Source organism: Nannospalax galili, unplaced genomic scaffold (genome assembly GCF_000622305.1).
Source record: "Nannospalax galili isolate Female #2095 unplaced genomic scaffold, S.galili_v1.0 scaffold819, whole genome shotgun sequence".
Classification (NCBI taxonomy): Eukaryota; Metazoa; Chordata; class Mammalia; order Rodentia; family Spalacidae; genus Nannospalax; species Nannospalax galili.
In genome coordinates this window covers 1,702,226-1,723,372 of record NW_008343717.1, presented here as the reverse complement: position 1 = coordinate 1,723,372, position 21,147 = coordinate 1,702,226, and the positions used below count along the sequence as shown (strand labels likewise).

Below are 21,147 nucleotides of genomic sequence, written 5' to 3'. Positions count from 1 at the left end.
TGGGGTCTCCACTGAAACTGAGGCTACACCTTCACCAATGTCCTCTTCTTGACTCTTGGGGTGCAAAGCCTCAGATTCTCTCCATGACACCCCTTCAATCCTGGGGTCTTCACTGCAACTGAAGCTGCACTTTCACCTATGGCCTTTCCTGGCCTCTCAGAGTGCCAAGCCTCAGCTGCTCTCTGTGACCCCTTCACACTTTCAACATCAGAACCATGAAGGAGACTCTTACACATTACCAAGTCCTGCTTCTAGCTTGAGATGGAGGCTTGGTTCCCCTCAGTGTGCTGACCCGGAGGTAATACCTGCCAGAAGCTTTCACCTCAGTAATGCTGATCTCTTGTTACTTATAGGTGATTTTTCAGCCCCAGCTAACCAGCATCAATTGTCCCAGTAAAGCAAAGTTTTGCTTCAGGTTCTGGTGTCTTAATCACAGCTGATTCTTCAGCCCCAGCCAACTAGGACCCACAGATTCTCAATCCAAAATCCTACACGAACATCCTGCTTCCCTTTGAAGCTCCACAAGCCAGGTCTCCATCGTCCACAACTCTTTCAACATAACTATTCCAAGCTCCACAGCAACAAACTCTGAGCACTCAATGGCTTTTCCAGCCCAAAGTTCAGAATGCTTCCACAATCCTCCTAAAAATACCAAGGTCAGGTCTGTCACAGCAATATTCCACTCTCTGGTACCAATTTTTCTCCTAGTTTGTCTCTCCATTGCTGTGACAAAATACTCTGACCAATACCAACATGGGGAGGAAATGGTTAATTTAGTTTACATATCCTGGGTCACAGTTCATCTGGGAGCCCAAGGTAGGAACTCAGGCAGGAACCTGGAGGCAGGACCTGGAGCATAGGCCATGGAGGAACTCTGCTTACTGGCTTGCTTCCCTGACCCCTGGTCAGCTTGCTTTCTTATGCAACACAAGCCCACCTGCCCAGAGGTGGCACCACCCACAGTGGGCTGGGCCCTCCCCATCACTCATCAAGAAGATGCCCCTCAGACATGGCCATAGCCTAGTCCAATGAAGGCAATTCCCCAATTGAGGATCCCTCAACCCAGGTGTGTCAAGTTGACACTAAAGCTATCCAGCACAGGTATCCATGATGATAGCTGTTCTGAATCGACCTCTTAGCTAAATTATATTTTGGAGTACAATGGCAGATCAGATTTATGTCTCTACTGTACTCTCTTTAGTATCTTATCTACTTCCCGTACCAACAAGGACCTCTAAAAAACGTATCCCAGGCTGGAGAGATGACTCAGTGGTTAAGAGCACTGGCTGCTCTTGCAGAGGACCAGAGTTCTATTCTTAGCACCCACATGGCAGCTAAGAATTGTCCATAACTTCAGTTCCAGGGTGATCTGACACCCTCTTCTGACCTCCATGGGCACTGTACGACACAGGTGCAGGCAATACATATAAAATAAAAATGATAAATACAATTTTAAAATAAATAAACAAAAAGATACCTTGGGGACTGGCTCAGTGGTTAAGGCTGTTCTTGCAGAGGACCTAGGTTCAAATCCAGGCACCCACATGGCAGCTAACAACCATCTGTAACTCTAGTTCCAGGGGGATCCGACGCCCTCTTTTGTCCTCCTCAGGCATTGCACAACATGGGTGCACTTATATACACGCAGGCAATAGACTCATACACACAAAATAAAAATAAAAATAAAAACAGATCCCTTCAGTGAGCTCAGAGTCCTTTCGTTTGTGCTGAAAATCATCCACCAGACACCAGGGAGAGAGTAGACTTTTCCCTGCTCTGAAGGGTCCCAGGCAGTAGCACCAGGGTGCTTATAACTTGAGGAGAACCCTGGACGAGTGTGCTTCCCCACAGGCTTTTGGTGCCTCTCCTCTCAGGGCTAATGCACCAGAAAGCACTAGCTGTTCAGTTAACTGCAGGGGCCTCCATACCACTGAGGATCTGGCCAAATGGGTTTGTACCATGTCTGGGGTCAAAGTCCTTGATTTCCAGGGTGGAAATCTCCTCAAGCTTTAACACCCACCTCATTTAGATACAGAGCCTGACTCAGCAGGCCTAGGAAGAGGCCTGAGAGTCTACCCTGTCGATGACATGGCGGTCACCAGGCCACAATTGATGCAAGAAGGGCTACAGGATGAGGACAATCAGAGCTCCCACCCCAGGGTCTTATAGCATCCTTGACTTCAAAAACCAAAAAAAGCAACTGTCAACTTGCTTTTAGAGATTAGTAAATTATAAAAAACACTCAGGCATGGTGGCATACACATACACCTATAATCCAGCACTTGGGAGGCTGGACGAGGAGGATCACTGTGAGTTGAAAACCAGAGACCAGCCTGAGATACAGAGTAAGGCCCTGTTCTCAAACAACAAAACTAAACAAATAATAGCATAAGGCCAACAGAATATACCTAGAATTTCCATAAAGAAATTAACAAATGTATAAACAATACCATCCAGGCATAGTAGCGATTTATACCTATAATCCCAGCAGTTTGGATGCAGAGGCAATAGGATCTTGAGTTCAAAACCAGAGTGGCCCACACAACAAAACCCTATCTCAAAAAACCAAAACAACAATGCTGTTAGCACGTACGGAGACCATTGCCACTTTCTCAAGCTGAAACAACTTCTCCCACTGTACCAATTAAAATTCTTTACTCTTCCCCTTATACAGCATCCCCTGCACTAGATCTTACAGGCCGAGTCATTGGATAAATGGTTAGCTTATATACGTGCTAAGAAAGGCTAATGTCTCCAGTTGAGATAGGGTAAGCGAAATACCATACTACTTTAAGAAATCTGGAAAAGTTGGCAGCAAGAGCGTAACAAATAGAATCATCAGGCACCGATGGTTTCTGAAAGCCTGGCATGCGTTCTGTAACTGTCACTGATTTATGTGACGGTTGACCTTTGGGGACTGAACAAATGAGCAAACCATCTCAGGAACACTTTCCATGTTAAATCAGAAGTTTTATACAGCAGTGATAGGAAAACAACATGTCCTATGAAATAACTGTGGTCAAGTGGATGAAACTCAGGGCCAGAGCCAGGAAGCAACCAGGTGCTGGTACCACCAAGTCATTTCACCAGCTGGCTGACCTTGCTCACCCAATTCACCTTTGATTCTTTGCCTGACAATGAAACATACCCCTTCATCCTCTACTAACTCATGTCCAGGCTAGTGTTCAACTCCTTACACCCTCACCTGCAGGAGCAGACAGCCTTTCCCAGGCTGAGCTTCACTTAGGTGACAAATGATTCACTGTGTGATAGCTGTCATTCCATTCTCATTGCCAAAGCACCATACAGCTGATTGTACTAAACTGACTTGCCCTGGAACTGCTTTCCACTTGAGCCTTGGGTATATGGAAGAAAGTTTCTTGCAGCCAAAAGCATTGTGGTTGGTTCCTTAGCCATAGCATAAAGAAAAACTTTCTTTCAAGTATTCTGGAGATTTCTATTACTTTGCACTGCACACTAGTTACCTCCTGGTGCTCAGTCAGTGCTGGTTCTCAGTCTGGTATGTTATCACAGAGCCTGCATGGTAATCTTTAAAAATCACACAGCCAATAGATGTTTAGGGGCGTGTGTCTCCTATATCCCCTGGGAGACTGGAACAGAAATCAAGGATTCAGTGATTCAAAAACCAAATTATCCTTCCACTCCAAAAACCTACAAGCAGGGAACCAAATTTTCTTCTTGGGGATGGGACCCCGGCATTTTTACCCCCTGCTGGGATGAGGACCCACCTGGGAAGCATTTTCAAACTACATTCCCTGGCCCTATGCCCTGCTTAATTTTAACAAGACCCCAGGTAACTGACAATCCCCAGGTAGATCCGAAGAACGTATATTCAGAGAGATCAGGGCTTTCCTTGAGTCTCAACATTTTTGATGTTTGTTTTTCAGGCAAAGCAACTACTCCATTGACGCGCCCCCCCCACACACATAGGACGTTTTGCTCACAGAGACTGTGACAGGGATACATTCTGTCCTAGCAAGTACAAGGTCAAAAGCCAGCCAAGTGCCAAGTATTTCCTTGTTGCTGACTGTATTTTCAAAACAAAATGCAAATGCGAGGGTAGCCATCCGTCTTCACAATGGCCCACTGTGGACATCCACCGTCCGATCCACTCCCCTTGCAAACTTTTTCTCTCCGACCTCCACCACCGCACAAGTTTTTCAATAAGCAGTACAGATCTCCTGCACACACTGTAGGCAAACTCAGTTGCTCCTTCTTGCCCATGAGCACACAAGGGTTGGCACCGAGGAGCGTGCACCCAGCACCCCGCAGCACAAACGCAGCCAGGGGTCCTGCTTTGCAGCGGCGCGCCTGCCCATCCAGCTGGGTGGACTCGGTAGAACCCCAGTCTTACCTGAAGCACGTGGTCAACTCCCCTGAAGACTTCAGACACGGGTATTTGGTCGTCGCGATCTTGTTTTCTGAACAGACTTCTCTACGAAAACACAAGTCGGAGAGGAAACTTGGTTGAAGGTCACGGGGACTGTGCAGTGTGCACGCTGGGAGCCGCGTCCAGGCGCACCGGGCTGCCACTGGTCCCCAAGGGGACTCCGACGGCAGGGACGAGCCAGGAGAGGGTCCCAGCCCCAGGCAATCCCAGTCTCAAGCGACAAGGAGCTCTAGGGAAGCTGGGCACAGGAGCAGGGCGGGGGACAGCCAGCGTCCGGAACGCAGCCTGGAGCGCCGAGGCTGTTCCCGCCAGCGGAGTTGGAAGTCGCACGGGCAGCTGAGCACCCTGCCGGTGTCCCTGCGAGCCGGGACCTGCGGATCGGCGACAGGGGACAGCCCGCACCCCGCCAGCCCGGCGCCCACGGAGCGCGTCCTCCGCTGGGGCTGGTGGCCCTTACCTGTCGCGGTCCTCGGGCTCCTCTCGGTAGGTCCACGTGTGTCCCAGCGCCAGGAGCAGCAGCAGCGGCCCCAGGCTCCTGCCCAGCTGCCCCCTGGCCGCTCCTCCCCGACTCGGAGGAGGCCGCGGCACCATCAGGGACGCTCTCTTCTTCCCAGAGCCGGCGCTCGGTCCCTGCCCTGTGCCCTGCGGCTCCGCCGCCGCCTTCCCTTTTGCCAGCAGGGGGCGCGAGAGAGCAGGGGCGTTTGCACCACCTGCGCCGCACGAAGACTGCGGGATCCCGCTGCGAGTCAAGCTCGTCAAAGGAGAACCTGCGTGCCCGGCAAGCTCGAGGAAGCTCAGTCCCGGGAGTCTCTTCCAGACATTCACACCGCAGTCCCAAACTGTCTGGACTTGACTTGGGGTGGCGCCCTCCGCTCTTCCCTCTTCCTCCTCTGAGAGAGAAGGGAAGGATGAGGAAGCAGGCGCTCGTTCGTTTGCATTTCTGCACCAAGGTCACACGCCTAGAAGGAGGAGTTGCCTGCTGTCACCCGGGGAGCGAAGAGGAGCGGGGTTAATAAGCTTCCTTCTTGTTGTCAGTTAACTTCTATAGCCCAGGGTCAAGCTAATGTTTGCCCTTCGCCCTTGAGGACCTTCGCGGTGCTTTTCCGTTGTCCCAGTTTTTTTTTCTAGTCCAATGTGGAGGAAGGAGAGGTGGAAAGGCCACAGGGCTCCCCACACGGCCCTTCCAAACGTGAAACAGCACTCGCGATAAAGGGCAGTCTTCATCAAACTCTCTCAGAGGAGTTTCATTCCTCCATAAACCTTGCCACGGTTTTCTTCCTACCTGAAGTTCTGATCAAACGAGAAATTCTCACCGGGTGGTTCTGAGTTTCATATCGCAGTGTCCAGGGCCACTTCCACATAACTTTTCACACCGCACACATCAGAGCTGAAAAACACGTTGGAGAACCGCGGGACACAACTCGGGTCACGTGGCCTTGGGACTTACTGGAGAAACCTGGGGTCCCTAAGTTTTGGGGGCCGCGTGGCCTTGGGGATCACAGGAGACGTTTGTTGCCACGTGGGAGGCTTGCAGAATCAACCTGTCCATCAACCAGCCAGTTCCCGAGGCCGTGTTTATGGACAACACGGAAATCAGGAAGAGACCCCAATCGCATCTGAATGCTACTGCAATTTAATATTTTTGTTTAAGAGAAATTCGTAATAGAAATGTGAACCACAAGACCAAGGAAGTTATCCTGGCCCAGAAGTAAGGCAGAAAAACACGAAGTTGTTTGCTCAATCACTAGCAGTTTTGTGTTCTGTGGCTCAGGCCACAAAAGAGAGAAGGTAGTTTGGTCACAGACTACAGGTGTGCACATGGGCTGGGTGAGCAGATGTTTTGGACTATATAGCAGGCCAGCTGAAAATTATCACATCACCTGCAGCCTGCCGTTTTCATTGACGTGTCATCCTTATGCCTTATTTGACAGAATGTTTTGTAGTTTTCAAAGGTCCCACAGTCAGGATTTTATTTGGCCCTCCCAATATCCCTCACACCTATGCATCTCATCTGTTAATTCAGTCAAGTAGTTTTTTTTTCCTTGCAAAACTTAAACAGAAATGAAGACCATGCAGTGACTAGTTGATGCACATGTTAACTTTCACCTGGTCATTCAGAAGACACTCCAGCGCCTTGCAGAACTTGAGAGTCACTTTCATGGGATCAAAAAAGAACCTGGATTCAAACCCAGGTAATGGTTTCTTAGCGAGTGATCCCAGGAAACTAACCTTTCTGAAATGGCCTTAATTCTCCTGTAAAATGGAGAGACGTACCCCCATTTTCATAAGTACTAAGATGAACTGATGTATATAAAGCATTTTTGCACCGTGCCTGGCATCTATTGAGTGCTCCCTAGACATCAGTTCATCATGTTTAGCATAAATCCTTGCATTGCACAGAAACCGAGGTTTTGGGTTTCTAGCTTTTAGGTTTCTGGACACATAGGAATCTATTCAAAGCAGTCATTTTTATTCCTAAGGAGAGACTTTGATAAGCACATGAAAAATGAACTCATTCCAGAGCTTACAATACATTTGATCACTTGTTCTGTTTTAATAACTTGCTATGTTTTCTTTTTCATCTTCACCCATTTGTATTTTACTGTTACATATTGGATGTTAGTTCTACAAACAGTAGACCATGATATAGGAGATTAGTCACTGACTGCATTCAATAGTACTTACCTATCGTGGTAGCACACTCCTGTAATCCCTGTACTTGGAAGGCTAAGGCAAGAGGATGGAGTGTTTGAGGTCAGCCTGGGCTGCAGAGTGAGACTCTGTCTCAAAACAAAACAAAGCAAGACAAAATAAAACAAAACACTAACAACAAATGAAACAAAACCCCAAAGATAAAAGCAGAGATAATTATACACAACTGTATGATACTAAGCTAATGTCACAGCCTGTGTTACCATCTCCTTATCTTTGGTTCGTACATTGAGTGCTCTCAGCCAAGTAAACAACCCAAACTGACCTGGAGAGGATCTCAGCCAGAGAGGAGCAGTAGCTACCTTTTGAGTACCCTATGTCTACAGGCCTGGAGTTTGTTTGCCTTGGTGTGCTGGGCTAAGTGGAAGGAGCAGTGGATAACCCTATACTTGTCTGTGAAAAGTTGGACAGTTCCACCAGAGACAAATCTGCATGAGTACAGGCTGAAGCCTGGATAGAAGTTGCCAGTACTGAGGCAGCGTGTGGAAGGATTCTTGGGGGGGGGGGGGGGCTTCAGATTCATACTCTCTCTACCTCCCTGCACAATTCAGGCCTGCCCCACTGAGCTGCCCTATTCCTTCATCTGTGAACAGTTGGCATGAGAGAATTTGCCCCTGGCTCCTTACACAGGAGTGTTGCAAAGATTAACAGTAGGAACCTAACACTCGTTGGAAGATGCTGTGTGGTAATTTCTTTCAGCATACCACTGTGCAGTGTTTTCTATATAGACTTAGCTGCCCTAAAGCAAACCAGAAATTGGATGGTTTTATAATTTACCATGTCCTAGGGGCCCATGCTATGATGAGAGAGCTTTAGTGTACAGTATGTGCTGTAGGTTACATCCTGGGGAAACAGGTATTCTAAGCAGAGATGCTAAAAGCTGCTTAGGGGCCAGCAAGTTTGGCATGCTGGAGAATAGAGAGGCCAGCACTCAACAGTAAAGTGAAGACAAAGGAAAAGGAAAAACTAGGCAGAATATACCCTTCCAAATGAAGCCCAAGTAGTCAGTTTTAAAGATATCACCAGCTTTCTGGATCAAATTAGCAAAGAATTAGAAAAGAGAGGTTGATAGTGTGACCATCCATGCTATAATGCAAAGTTGGACAGAGAAGTTCGGGCAAAAGAAAAAAGCAGGGTGGAAAAATGAACCCAAAGGGATGTTAACTGGCAGACTGTAATAGCAGAGTCCTGCACTACATTTAAAGCAGATCACAGTCAGCTCTCGGGCCCTCAGAAGTCAGTTCAGGATGTTTACATGATCAACTATAAGAGTTAAGAAAAAGCTTATAAATTACTCTTTTAAAAAATGGTAGGGGAGGGGACTGGAGAGATGGCTCAGCAGTTAAGAGCACTGGCTGCTCTTGCAGAGGACCCAGGTTTGATTTCCAGCACCCATATGGTGGTGGCTAATAACCATCTATAACTCCAGTTCCAGGGGATCTGACACTCTCTTCTGACCTCTGTGGATACTGTATGGCACAGGTACACTTACACACATGCAGGCAATACATTCATACTCATAAAATAAAAATGATAAATAAAGTATTTTTTTTAATGACGGGGGCTGAAGAGATGGTTCAGTGGTTAGGAGCACTTGCTGATCTTGCAGAGGACCCAGGCTTGGTTCCCAGTACCCATACGGTGTCTAACAACTGTCTGTAACTCCAGCTCCAGGGAATGTGATGCATTCTTCTGACCTCTGGGGGCACACATGGTATACATACCATGTAACCAAACACTCATACACATAAAGTAAAATCTTTTTTTAATGACAAGGCTGGTAAAATAGCTCAATGGGTAAAAGGCACTTGCCTCACAAGACTGGCAACCTGAGATTGCTTCACAGAACCCACATACAGATAAAAGGACAGAACCAACTCCACAAAGTTTCCTCCTGACTTTCCACACACCTGCTGTGGCACACCCCCTACCACATACACAGACACAATCATAATAAATACAAAAAATTTAAGTAAAAAAAAAAAGAAAATGACAGATTTTTTCCCCCATTGGTTTCCCTGAAATGTAACAGGATGACCTGACTATAAGGTGAAGGCCTTTCCATAGAAACAAGACAAGTTAAGGTGAGTTAAGTTCACCATGTACTGTGAACAACCAGCAGAGGATAAGATGTCTCTAAAATAAGCAGATTGCCCTAAGAGCTATCTTTCAGTTTCAGTTTTGATTGACACATAGCCAGGTCAGCTTAGAGAATTATGGTTACACCTTAAAGGTGTAAAAGTGTTCTAGTCTGCACACCATTGTGAGGGATTGCTTGGGGCAAGAAGAGTTGAAATATCCGTATGCAGTAAGCAGGTTCTAAAGCCGTGGTAGGGTGTGTCCATTGCCTCCGCACTAAGCCAGCCTTAGTTTAAACTTGCATGGGCTCTGAAGTTTACTGAAGCTCTACTCCTAAAATCTTCCCCCAACACAGAACGAAAAGGCAGTGTCCATGATAGAATCACACATTTTTTGCAAAATTTTGAAGTAAAACGTTAGACCACTGGAAAAAATAATGTGCAGACTATTTTTAAAAGAGAGAAACTTTGTCTTAAGAATATTAAGAAAAATTATCCATGTGATTTGGGTAGCAGATTTGTTCTTGAATGCACACACACTCACTCATTGTCTCCTGTGTAGGAGTCCAGGATTTTTGCCCAAGGAGTATGTCCTTGCAACAACAGGAATCATCCATCTCCTCAGCCGGTCAGAGCTGTAGGTGTTTTGGTTAGAGAACTGTGTTCTCACTACTCCATTCTGCAACTCCTTTGGACACTATTGGGGCTGCGGAACATATAGCTGCAGTGGCTTCTTGCAGTCTCCACAAGCATAAACAAAGGATGCGGGGCCAACAGCAGGCACAGGGCTGCTGGCCTATGCTGTAAATCTTTGATTATTTTCTAGAAAAGAGCATTAGCGTCATCTCAGAATCTGTGAGCTGATCCCTTGGATGCCTTCCATCCCAATGCCAACTTCTCTGTTTTATTCTTCCAGAACTGACCCTGTTTATGTCCCTTGATTCAATGAGGGAAAGAGATATTTAATACTTACGAGCTGTACAAAAGTCTCATTATATCAAGCCGATTTGACAGTAAGATGAATGCAGATCTAAATCTTTCTGATCTGAGGAGCTGGTCAAGTAACTCCATTGGTGGAGTACTTGCCTGGTATGCATAAAGTCCTCAATTCTGTCCCTAGCACTGCAAAAACCATTTATGGTTGAACATGCCTGTAATCTCAGCATTTGGGAGATAGAGGAAGGAGTATCAAAAGTCCAAGGTCATTCTTGGCTACATGATGAGTCTGAGGCAGCCTGAGCTACATGAGACCCTATGTCAAATTAAGCAAGGAATAATACTTTTCTGACCTGAGCTAACCTATCTCTTTCCCCACATAGTTCTGTGGATTAAGCCAGGACTTGGCTCATGCTAGGCAAGTGCATTATCTGAGATACAGCCCCAGTCCATCAGGATATCTTTTATGGTGGAATAAATTATAACAGCAGTTAAGAGTGCTTGCTGCTCAATCACGAGGACCAGAGTTCAAATCTCAGCACTTATATCAGGTGGCTCACAATTCCCTGTAGCTCCAGCTCCAAGGATTCCAACACCTGCTTCTGGTCTTCGTGGGCACCAGCACACATATGTGCACATACAGCCACACAGAAATACATACGAATAAAATAGGAATACGTATTAAAAATACACACACACACACACACACACACACACACACGAAACTATAGTGTTCATACCTGCACAATATGCGTACTTACTACAAGTAAAAACACTCTTTCTTTCTGGATATAAAGTTGACCTTACTTCCCTTTTTTAAAAAAGTCGGCTTAGAGAAATAGCATTGTGAATGACAAGAACCTAGTCCTAAAACTCATATCTGAAACTCAGGTGTGGTGACACATCTTTAATTCCAGTACTCGGGAGGCAGAGTGGGGTCTACATAGCAAGTTCCAGACCAGCTGGAGCTACAGGACAGATCCTGTCCAAAAAGACCAAGAAATAAGCAAGCAAGCAAACACCTCTAATGTGTGCATAAGATTGAAATTTAGTTTGCCTACCTAATCGCTCTGAAACCCTGATCATCTTGCTTAATCCTCCAGAGACTCAGTTTATCCATAAGTAGGAATTGCACTATTTAGCTCATAGGGTTATTGGAAAGATAAATGGCATACATAACAAGCCTGATGCCAGAGATCATAAATGAAACCTAATCCTGTCTCAGTCATGTTTTTCATCCCACCTTGTCTCACTTAATTTGCTTTTAACAATAAATTTGCTTTGTCAAATGACTATGAACAGAGACCCTGTCACAGGACTGCCTATTCTAAGTAACAGAATTGACATTGTTGGGATTAACATTGTGCTTTATTAGATCTCACAGAATGACCAAGGCCCTGAGTAAGTCAAGTACAATAACCATTGCCAAAAAATGGAATGTATACACTTCCCCTTAGAGAATAGCTGGGCTTCTGAACACTTCTGTCTGGGTTCTACTGATTTTAAAACAAATCATGGTTCAGTTGTGTTCAGGGAATGATTAGTTAAACCCATCTGTGATTAGTTCTAGAATACTAGAGTGGAAAGGGCTCTGGATGTGGAGTCAGGGGTTAGAGACCACATAATCTGGCAGGTAAGCAGCTTGTCTGTCTTAGCTGTGTTTCTCTCTCTCTCTCTCTCTCTCTCTCTCTCTCTCTCTCTCTCTCTCCAGGAGTTCAATTGGGGATTGAACTTAGGATTTCATGTATACTAGACAAGTGCTACATTGAGCTACAGCCCCAGCCTTAAGATACTCTTCAAATCTACCCATGAATGAGTTATTTTCTGTTGAGCTTTTTTCAGGTACAGGGACAGGAGGATTAATCCCAGGGCCTTATGCATGCTGAGTACCTGCTCAGTCTCTGCACTTTGCCCAGCAGGTGAGCTCTTTTGACTGGAAGACAACTGGAGAGTTTGTAGCAAGGTAAAGGGCCTGTATAAGGAGTCTACTATCTTCCAGAAGAGCACTCAGGTTTAAAAGAAACAAGCTAGACTTGGTGGCTCAGGTTTGTAATCCTGTCTACTTTGGAGGCAGAGGCAGGAGTGCTGTAAATTGAAAGCCAGCTTGGGCTACAAATTGAGTTCAAAGCCAACTTGGAAAGAGTGAGGCCCTGTCTCAAAATAAATAATGGGGCATGGTGGTGCTCACCTTTAATCCCAGAGTTTGGGAGGCAAAGGCAGGTGAATCTCTGTGAGTTAGAAGCCAGCCTGGTCCACATAATGAAGTTCCAAATAAGCCAGGGCTACACAGTGAGATTGTCAATAAATAAATAAATAAATTAGTAAATAAATGAATGAATAAATAAATAAAAGCTGTGGGTATAGCTCATTGGTACAGTGCTTGCCTAGAATATACAAGACCCTGAGTTCAATCTCCAGTACCACAAAACAAAACAAAATAATATTTTTTAAACATAGCCATCCATATTGTATAAATCTTAGCATTCAGGTTAAAGATTGCCATATTCTAGTGGAATGTAGAATATGTTTCTTAACCCAAATAAAGGCCTGTTTATGACATAATGCTAAGAAAGCTACATTCCTGCAAGCTACTGATAGATGATAGTTTTAGAAGAATTTGGCACAAAGAACAATGACAACAACAAATACTTCTGGAGGACTTGGTACCCGGAGACATGGTTCTGTGCACTTCCCAGGCATTGCTTCATCTAATCCTCACTGCAATCCTCTGTTGTTATTCCCTGAATTTTGAGGTGAGGAAACAGAGGCAGTGGTTCTAACAAAATGCCCAAGATACAGTGGTTTTGGCTCTACACACTGTGTTTCCAACCCTACATTAGTCTACCATTTGGATAAGTGAGCCTCCGGGTTGCTTGCTTGTATGCCCTATGTTTGCCCAGGAACAAATGCCCAGCACTGTGGCCACAGGGCAGAGAGTCTGTTGTGTTTCCTGCTTAGGCATCATCCTCCTTCTATGGTTTGATGTCAACCACAGCTGTGGTAAACACTCACTTTTGTGTGCTAACTGACCCCTCTTTGCTGCAGCACTGAGCTGTATCACTGGACTGGTCCTTGTGAAGACAGGCTGATGATCGATTGCTGGCTCATAAAGAGTGCGATCATGTTTCATCGCTCTTGAACTTCTGATGTTTTGGCCAAGAATCCTTTGAGTCCCATTCCTTGACCTGAAGAGGTCTTTGCCAGACTTGAACTCATCCTGAAGCTCGCAGATGATAGAAGCAGTCAGGAACGTGTTTTTCACCAAAAAGAAATACACAGACAAAATGCTTTGGAAAGTTCACAGTCTGGCATACTCCTAGGGAACTTCCTTCAGGTTAGAAACTGTTATTTTGAAATCCAGAAAAAATAGAGGAAGGAGCTAGAGAGATAACTCAGCAGTTGAGAGCACTGATTGCTCTTGCAAAGGACTTAGGTTTGGTTCCCAGCACCCACCTGCCTGGTGGCTAACAACCATCTATAACTCCAGTTCCAGGAGATCTAATACCTTCTTCTGTCCTCTGCAATCATTTCATGAATGGGTGTACTTACATACATGTAGGCCAAACACTCATACATGTAAAATATAAACAATCCATAGTTGTTTTGAATCTCTCTCTCTCTCTCTCTCTCTCTGTCCTTCTCCTTCTCCTTTTTCCCCTCCCCTCTCCTATCTCCTTCTTTCTCCCCCAAATCCATCCCTAAGAACACATACATCCCAGGCTCTTTCTGCAGTGGATGGTTTGAGATCAGCATGGTTTGGCCTCCTTCAGTCCTCATCTTTACCAACAGTGCAAAATCCCAAAGGAATGCCAGATAAAATAAGCTGACTTGGTTTATTCCACTCGTTGGCACACATCCCTGTTTGCTTGCACGATTGGGGTAATTGTTTGCCTTTTTTCTGCTTGATCAGTGATGTTTAGACCTGAGTGTATCTCTTTGGGATGTTTACCCAGTTTCAAACCTCTGATGAGCGTCATGATCATTAATCAGAAAGCAAGCTGAGCCCTTTGGAAGCTTCGCGTTCAGTTCCAACATTTATCTGTGGTATAATTATAATGAGCCTGAAAGTCATGCTCAGGCAATTTGACATGGATTTGGCTCTAGAATCTCACATACTGATAGAAGACTAATGGCCCCCGCCCTGCATGTCAGTAACCCGTCAATGAACCCTCCAAGCAACAATTCTCAAGTCCGTCTCTCCTCAGACTGGTGTCACCCTTCCAATCATGGTCCTTTGTGTCCATTGGGCTTTTTCTCCCCATGTCTGCGTGCCTCTCTACCCATTCTCCATCATCGGGCATCTTGGCTACCATTCCTCCTGTGGTCAGACCATCCTGAATATTCTAGCTCCAGGCTTCACTGTCTTTTTTTCCTGTTGTTTTCTTCCTGCTATTTTTGTTTTCCTCCCCCTCCCCCAATCCTATTTCTTCCCCCTGAATCCTACGATATTGACTGGGGTGGTAGGCACAATTTTATTACCAATGGACATTTAGTAATGTCTGAAGGCATCTGGGGGAGATGCCTTTACTCCAAGCATTTTGTGGGCAGAGGCGAGACGTCCAGCCATCCTACCTTGCTACAGCTGCCCCTCCCCGACACAGCAAGGAGGCTGATTCAAGATGTGAAAGGAGCTGAGGCTGAGGAATTCTATAACTAGCCACTCATCCACCTCTGTACTTTTCTTTATCTCCTGTTTTCAATTCTCAGTTGCTTAAGCCTCTCCCTCCCCAAGCTGTCTTTTATCAGGTCCCATCTACTCTGTGTCTGACTCCCCCCCCCCCACCTCATGTCCATCTTCTGGATGGTCTCCCTCAGAGCCCTCCTCCGTCTGATCTCCCCTTTGAGGTTTCTCCCTGTCTTTCTGCCTTTGTTTTTAAGGCTTACTTTAGTTCTTACCTTATCTTTCTGCTGTCCTAGAGTGACCTCAGGATCTGTGAAAATATTTTGCTTAGAACTGTTTATTTTGCAAGTTTTCACAAATCTAAAGCAGCCTGTAAGCTCTGTGCTTCTGGCTTCAAAGTCTTTCCAGCAGATCCCATGGGCCTGACCTGTGCGGCTGCACTGGGCCTCTGTTCTGACCCTTCTTGCTCCTTCATGCTGTGTCTCCTTACCTGCTGCCCGAAATGAAGGCTGTTCTGTTTTCATGATGTCAATGCCCATGTGTTGCTGCCATTGATCGACGTGGTAGCAGCAACTGTTCTCCCACTATAGGAGAGGAAAGCAAGGCTTTATCTCCGTAGAGGCTTGTCCAGTCTGGCACAGGCTGGACCCCACTAGAACTTTGGTATGGTGGGAACTCAGAGTGTCAAACACTGATGTTGTAAGAAAGGGCAGTAGATAAGAAGTTTGAAGCCTCTCTTGCAGAAGGTGGGAAAGTAGGGGTTGTCACTGATGGACTTTGGAAGATTCTCTAGGGCTGAGCTACACTTAGAACTGTGCTATTCAGTCTGTGGGACTGGCAACCTGCAGCAATTGAGCACACAAAATGTGATAGGTCTCTAGTGAAGTACATGATCGGTATACCTGTGTAATTTTAAAGACTCAGTATGCAAAGAATCCATTCAGTATTTGATAACATTTTTAGGTGGATATTGTAGATATTTCTGGCTTAATACAATTTGTTACTAAGATTACCTTTATCTGCTTCTTTTTACTTTAATGAGGACAATGGCAAATTAAAATGGAATGTGTGGCTCACTCTACTTATCTTTTGTATGCTACAGGTCCCAAGGCTCAAGAAAAAGATGAATTGAGGGTTGAAATGGAGAGCAGCCGGCTGAACAAGAAGTAGCTAGAACTGTGGCCCTGGTATAGAAAAAGGGGGAGGACACAGAGAATCCTGGGAGGCCATGGGCAGTCCCAGTGGCTGGTGGGCTAGGCAACAGAAAGGCAGGGTGGCAAGGACTCTAGTCCAGTCTTACACAACTGGGTGCAGGCCAGGGAAGGTAAGCTCCTTCTAGATAGACTGTCAGGTTGCTAGGATGCAGCAGCATCTACTCACCAGGCCTCAGTGAGGATGAGCAGGTGGCCTGCCAACCCCTTCTCCACGCAGCCCAGTGGTGCAGCTTTTTCAACCGTCTGCTCTTTCAGTGTAAAGAACCTAACACACATGTTTCTGGGTGGTGGCTGGGAGCAGCATGAGTGAATAGCCTGTTCTACTACCCTAAAACACTACTCTCTCTCATAGCCCCTCAAGCCCGTTTCTTACCCAGCACACCACACATCCCTTCCTTGATCAGTATACAGGCCAGGACAGAGCTATATGGGTGCCATATAATTGTGGTCTTGGGCACCATCCTATCTTCCTCTTTTCTAGAGGGTTCCATTTCCCAGAGGTTCCTTGGGGAAATAAGGTCCTTTGAGGCCATGTTTGAATTCTCTTGGGTTTTCTAAATCCAGTTCCTGGGGACATGCTCCATAAGTTCTTGCACATAAGTTGAAAGGAAAGGAGCAAATCTTCAAGGTGGACACCTTTGTTTTCAATTTAGAAATGATTCAGCTTCAATCATGCCCAGAATGTTCATGTCACATTTAGTTGATATGTGTGGAACTGGAACTTGGAATCCCTGGCTTCGCTTGCGTGTGTGCTTCACCTGCTTGTGTCTGTTAGTTTTGAAGCTTGGTTGCTTTTATTTTCACAGTTTGCAATATCTGTTGGCCCTCTCTGCTCCCGTATTATAAAATAATAGCGAGGTTATGATACCCTTCAAGAGTTTTTAAAATCAGTATCTTGATATCTATCCACCTGACACCTAAACTTTGATACTGTTAAAGAAGTTGTTTCTAATTGTAAGACTTCATAAGGAAAGGATTATGCTTAAGAGAAGCATAAAGTCTGCTTGCCTCAGCCTGTGGGCGAGGCTCCTGACGCTTGGAGAATTCAGGCTCACAGAGCACATCTGTAGTTCTGACTTCCCAGAGTCTCGAGGTTTATCTGAGCTATTGCCTGAACTAGTGAAAGTACAGTTAGAGCAGTTGTCAAGCTTTACATTGTCAAAAAGATGGAGGAAGGAAAGTTGTGTGAAAATAACTGATTTTAGTTCTGTCACCAAACCCCAGGTGTTAGAGATAAGAAAAATCCTGGGGCCGGCAAGTTGGCTCAGCAGGTAAGGACATGTGCCACCAAGTCTGATGGTCTGAGTTCAATTCCTGGAACCTACAGGTTGGAAGGAAAGAACCAACTTTTGCAAGTTGTTCTCTGACTTCCACATGCACACTGACCACACACATACATACACCACACAAAACAAATAAATAATAAAGAAATAAAAATTGAAAAATTTAAAGGCTCTAATGCTTCATATAGAAATGAGTTGTTGATGGCGACAACTAACAACATGCCAGAGTCAGGGCTCAAATTGTAGCATCAGGTGACTCAGTACATTGCATAACCTCCTGGCAGAATCATAGCCTGTCTTCCTCCAATGCTTCCATGAGAATTAACTCATCTGAAGCAATTAAAACACATAGGACAGTGTCTGACACATGATAAATATTCGGCTGTGTTAATAATACTTCCTCTTATCATTGGAATCTGTCCTTATGCAGGGGATGACTTTGCTTTACTATGCTTCAAATTTCCAGGAATTTTTTAAAGAATGAGAGAGCTAGTTTCCAGTTACACGGGGAGAGAGTGGACAGGTGGGGTAGAATGACTTGACTTTGTAAAGCGTTTTGTTGTTTGCCATGTCCTGATTATAGACGATGGTGGGGTGCTCTGGGTGGCAGAGAAGGCCCACGGGAAGAACTCTGTGCATGGGGAAGGGAATCTGAGCAAGGGCCCTGGGTCCTTCATGGCACTCCCTGCCTATTATACTATTTTTCTGAAAATTCACTATGAAGTGTTGATTTTTTTCAATCAAACAAAGTGGTCCCAAGAAGTGGTTCTTTTTCACCCATTTTCTGTCATCTTTGACTTATTATGAAAGAAGGATCTGGGCCAGTGAGATGGCTCAGTAGGTGAAGGTAAAGGTAAAGGTAAAGATAAAGGTAAAGGTACTTGCCGCCAAGCCTGACAATCTAATTTCAATTTCCATGTGGTAGAAGAAGAGAACTGATTATCCTGGAACTTTTACACACATGCCACGGAACATGTATGCATGTATGTGCACACACATGCACACATAAATGTTAAAAATTTTTAAAAGAAAGAACTTAAAAAGGAAGGAAGGAAGGAAGGAAAGAAGGAAGGAAGATCTAGAAGTAAATTTGGGTCAAGAAACAAAAGGGCCAGATAGCTTATTTATTCTCCTTGAAGCACCTGGGGTAGGGTTTGTTCCCTAGTGCTTGTAAGTAATCCATGTCAAATGCATGAAGGAAGGAACACATGCCATTCCATGGTAAGGGCACAGCATAGTACAGATGGAAGAGTCTGAGGTTCCCATCATCAGTTCCATTGGAACCAGCCCTTCTTGTCTCTTTTACACATGAATGACCTGTGAAGTGAAGTGATCTGGTTGGACCCCAGTGAAGCTTAGTAGAATTGCCACAAGATCCCCTCCCCTAATACCAGCATGAAAAAGCATGAAAAAGAACCCAATATGCAAAACACCCATGACTCTCGGACAACTCCAGAGCTCTATATTCCATTACTTCTCCCTGCTTGCAAATACTACTGATGCTCAATAAAGTCTCAAAGAAAAAGGGTCAGAAAGCAAGCAGTTTAAACTACCTAAACTAAACTCAGCTGTATTGATAATAATTCCTCTTATTTTTAGAAAACATCCTGTAAAAAATATTTTCTTTCCCTTATGGCCAAACAGTGTTTTCAATGCTATGAGTAATTAATAAATGGAAATTAGCATTGTTGCCATGTGAAACTACCATCTGACATCAGATCTCTGGAAATGAAGATGCCTATGGAAGTATGACCATGCTCTGCCCAATGAGAATTGTCTCCACAGCACTGTGAAACTCTTAGCCCACCATGCCCATCTAAAGACTGGCATTGCTTCTTTTCTGGATCAAATTCTCTGAAACTTAAGGTCAAGAGCTACAACAACAAGCAAGCAACGGGATTTGCTGTAGGTTTTTGATGCTGTCATTCTTGGGAGGAGAATTTTGATATAGAAAAAAATTCCACGTTATAAGATTTATTTCCCCTGAAATTAAATGGAGTTGGAGACACACTGCAGCATCCCACCCCCAGTATTTATCACCTTGTATTTTCCCAGGAGAGGAGCCTTTGCTGTACAGAGGTCTGAATGTCCCTGAAAGGCCATTATCCTGTTTGCGATATGCTATCTATTGCCAGACAAGGAATTACTGCCGCATTCTTCATGCTCTGGGGAGTTAATCTGTTCTGTCTTGCTGGTGCTGCTCTTGAAGCTGAGCTTGTGTCCCATCATGCTTCAGTAACAATTCTGGTAACCCAGGGCTGTGCCAAGTGATCTGCTGTGTTCTGTGTCAGTTCTCACAGTAAGCAGTATAAGCCCCCATGTTCTGGATGAGGACATGGAGGCAGAGGAACAACATTCATTTGTCCAAAGTCACGTGAGCAGTGAGTGGTAGACTCAGATTCAAACCATCTGCTCTTGGAGAGCCCAGGCTCAGCTGCTATGCAATCTGCCTGGGTCATTCTCTTATCTGAAGAGGCTATTTTGTAGAGTCACTGTCCTGGCCCTGCAGAAAGAAATATCACTTGAATCTCCTCGGTATTGTTTCACTGATAGGGCCCAGTGCCCTCAAGTCCCTGGATGTCTTGCAATGGCCTGAGTCACCAGCTAAGAAGCCTGTGCTTTGCCTGAGAATAAGCTGTGGGGCTCCCTTAAGGGAGGAGGAAATGGTTCTCCAGGGATTTCTTGCCATTCATCATAGATTAGCCATGTGGGGTAATTCGTGGCACCAAGGTTGGAAGACCTGTCCCTACATGACCAGACAACTCTACTGAGCTCCATGGCCACAGGCTCTGTGTATAAGTGCAGATCGCCATCTCACAGATTCCTAGAGCTGAAAGATCTTGGTGAGTCCATGGAAATGGGTGGCCACAGCATTACTACAATGGAGCAGCCTCAAGTACATGCAGAGGTGAGGGAAGTCTGAAAAAACAGAGCATGTAGTTACATTATTTACAAGACCAGCCTCAGGACTACAGGATGTGTCTAGAACCCAAAGCTCAAGTTTAAGATTTAAGTGCAAGTCCACATAGTGAGTTCCAGGCTAGCCAAAGCCACATAGTAAGGCCCTGGCTCAAAAAAACTTAAGAGCACATGCTGCTTTTGCTGAGGACCCAGGTTCAGGTCCCAGCCCCCACATAAGGTGACTCACAACCTCTTATAACTCCAGCTCCAGGGGATCTGATGCCCTCTTCTGGCCCCCTTGGGTACTTACATGCACATAGTGCACATACAAGCAGGTGCACACATAAATAAAAAATTTAAAAAATGTTTAGCACCGGGCGTGGTGGCACACGCCTTTAATCTCAGCACTCAGGCAGCAGAGGCAGGCAGATCTCTGTGAGTTCAAAGTCAGCCTGGTCTACATAGTGAGTTCCAGGACAGCTGGGGCTACAGGGAGAACCTGTCTCAAAAAGACCAAAAAAAAAAAAAATTTTGCAAAAAAAATATTTAGCAAACAAAACAGCAAAAAACATGGAAAAGCAAGGAAATGGAAACTGATGTGCATCTTTTAATATTTCATTTAGGCCCTTTGCATAATATTCATCCAATGAATGGTTATTGACTAAAGAAGGAAAATGATTTATATAGTGCACTGTAGCCTTTGTCATATGAGACCTGCAGTCCCTACTAGTTAAATGTCTCTACCATGATCACAGGAAGGGATCTGATTACATACAACTTGCATGTCAGTTATGAAGGCATTTGCAAAATCCCCCTGCTCCTCATTATCACCATCTTTGTAGTAAGAGAGACTAGTCACTGTGTGTATGAAAGCTGAGCACCAGTACCCACTCTCATTTTGCCAGAGCCTCTATCCCCTTGTCACTCCTGCTCCTCCCTCTGATTTTTACTTTCTTATTCTTTGCCATCAAGCCAGCCTCTAGAAGTTTCT

At 45.2% G+C, this 21,147-nt stretch overlaps 1 protein-coding gene across 3 annotated transcripts in view; it reads right to left on the bottom strand.

The window, feature by feature from the left end:
• The window catches only part of Ccbe1 (collagen and calcium binding EGF domains 1), a 293,738-nt gene extending 288,381 nt beyond the window's left edge, over window positions 1–5,357 (bottom strand). For 2 of the 3 annotated variants that reach the window (XM_029566899.1, XM_017799862.2), the window contains exons 1-2: window positions 4,869–5,142; window positions 4,376–4,456 (exon numbers count right to left, since the gene is read on the bottom strand). In XM_029566899.1, the coding sequence (XP_029422759.1) occupies window positions 4,376–4,456; window positions 4,869–5,002 (215 nt within the window). In that variant the 5' untranslated portion in view covers window positions 5,003–5,142. Of the gene's footprint in view, window positions 1–4,375; window positions 4,457–4,868 lie in introns of all 3 variants that reach the window. The other variant, XM_008840029.3, reaches the window with a different exon arrangement.
• Window positions 5,358–21,147: the final 15,790 nt, after the last annotated feature.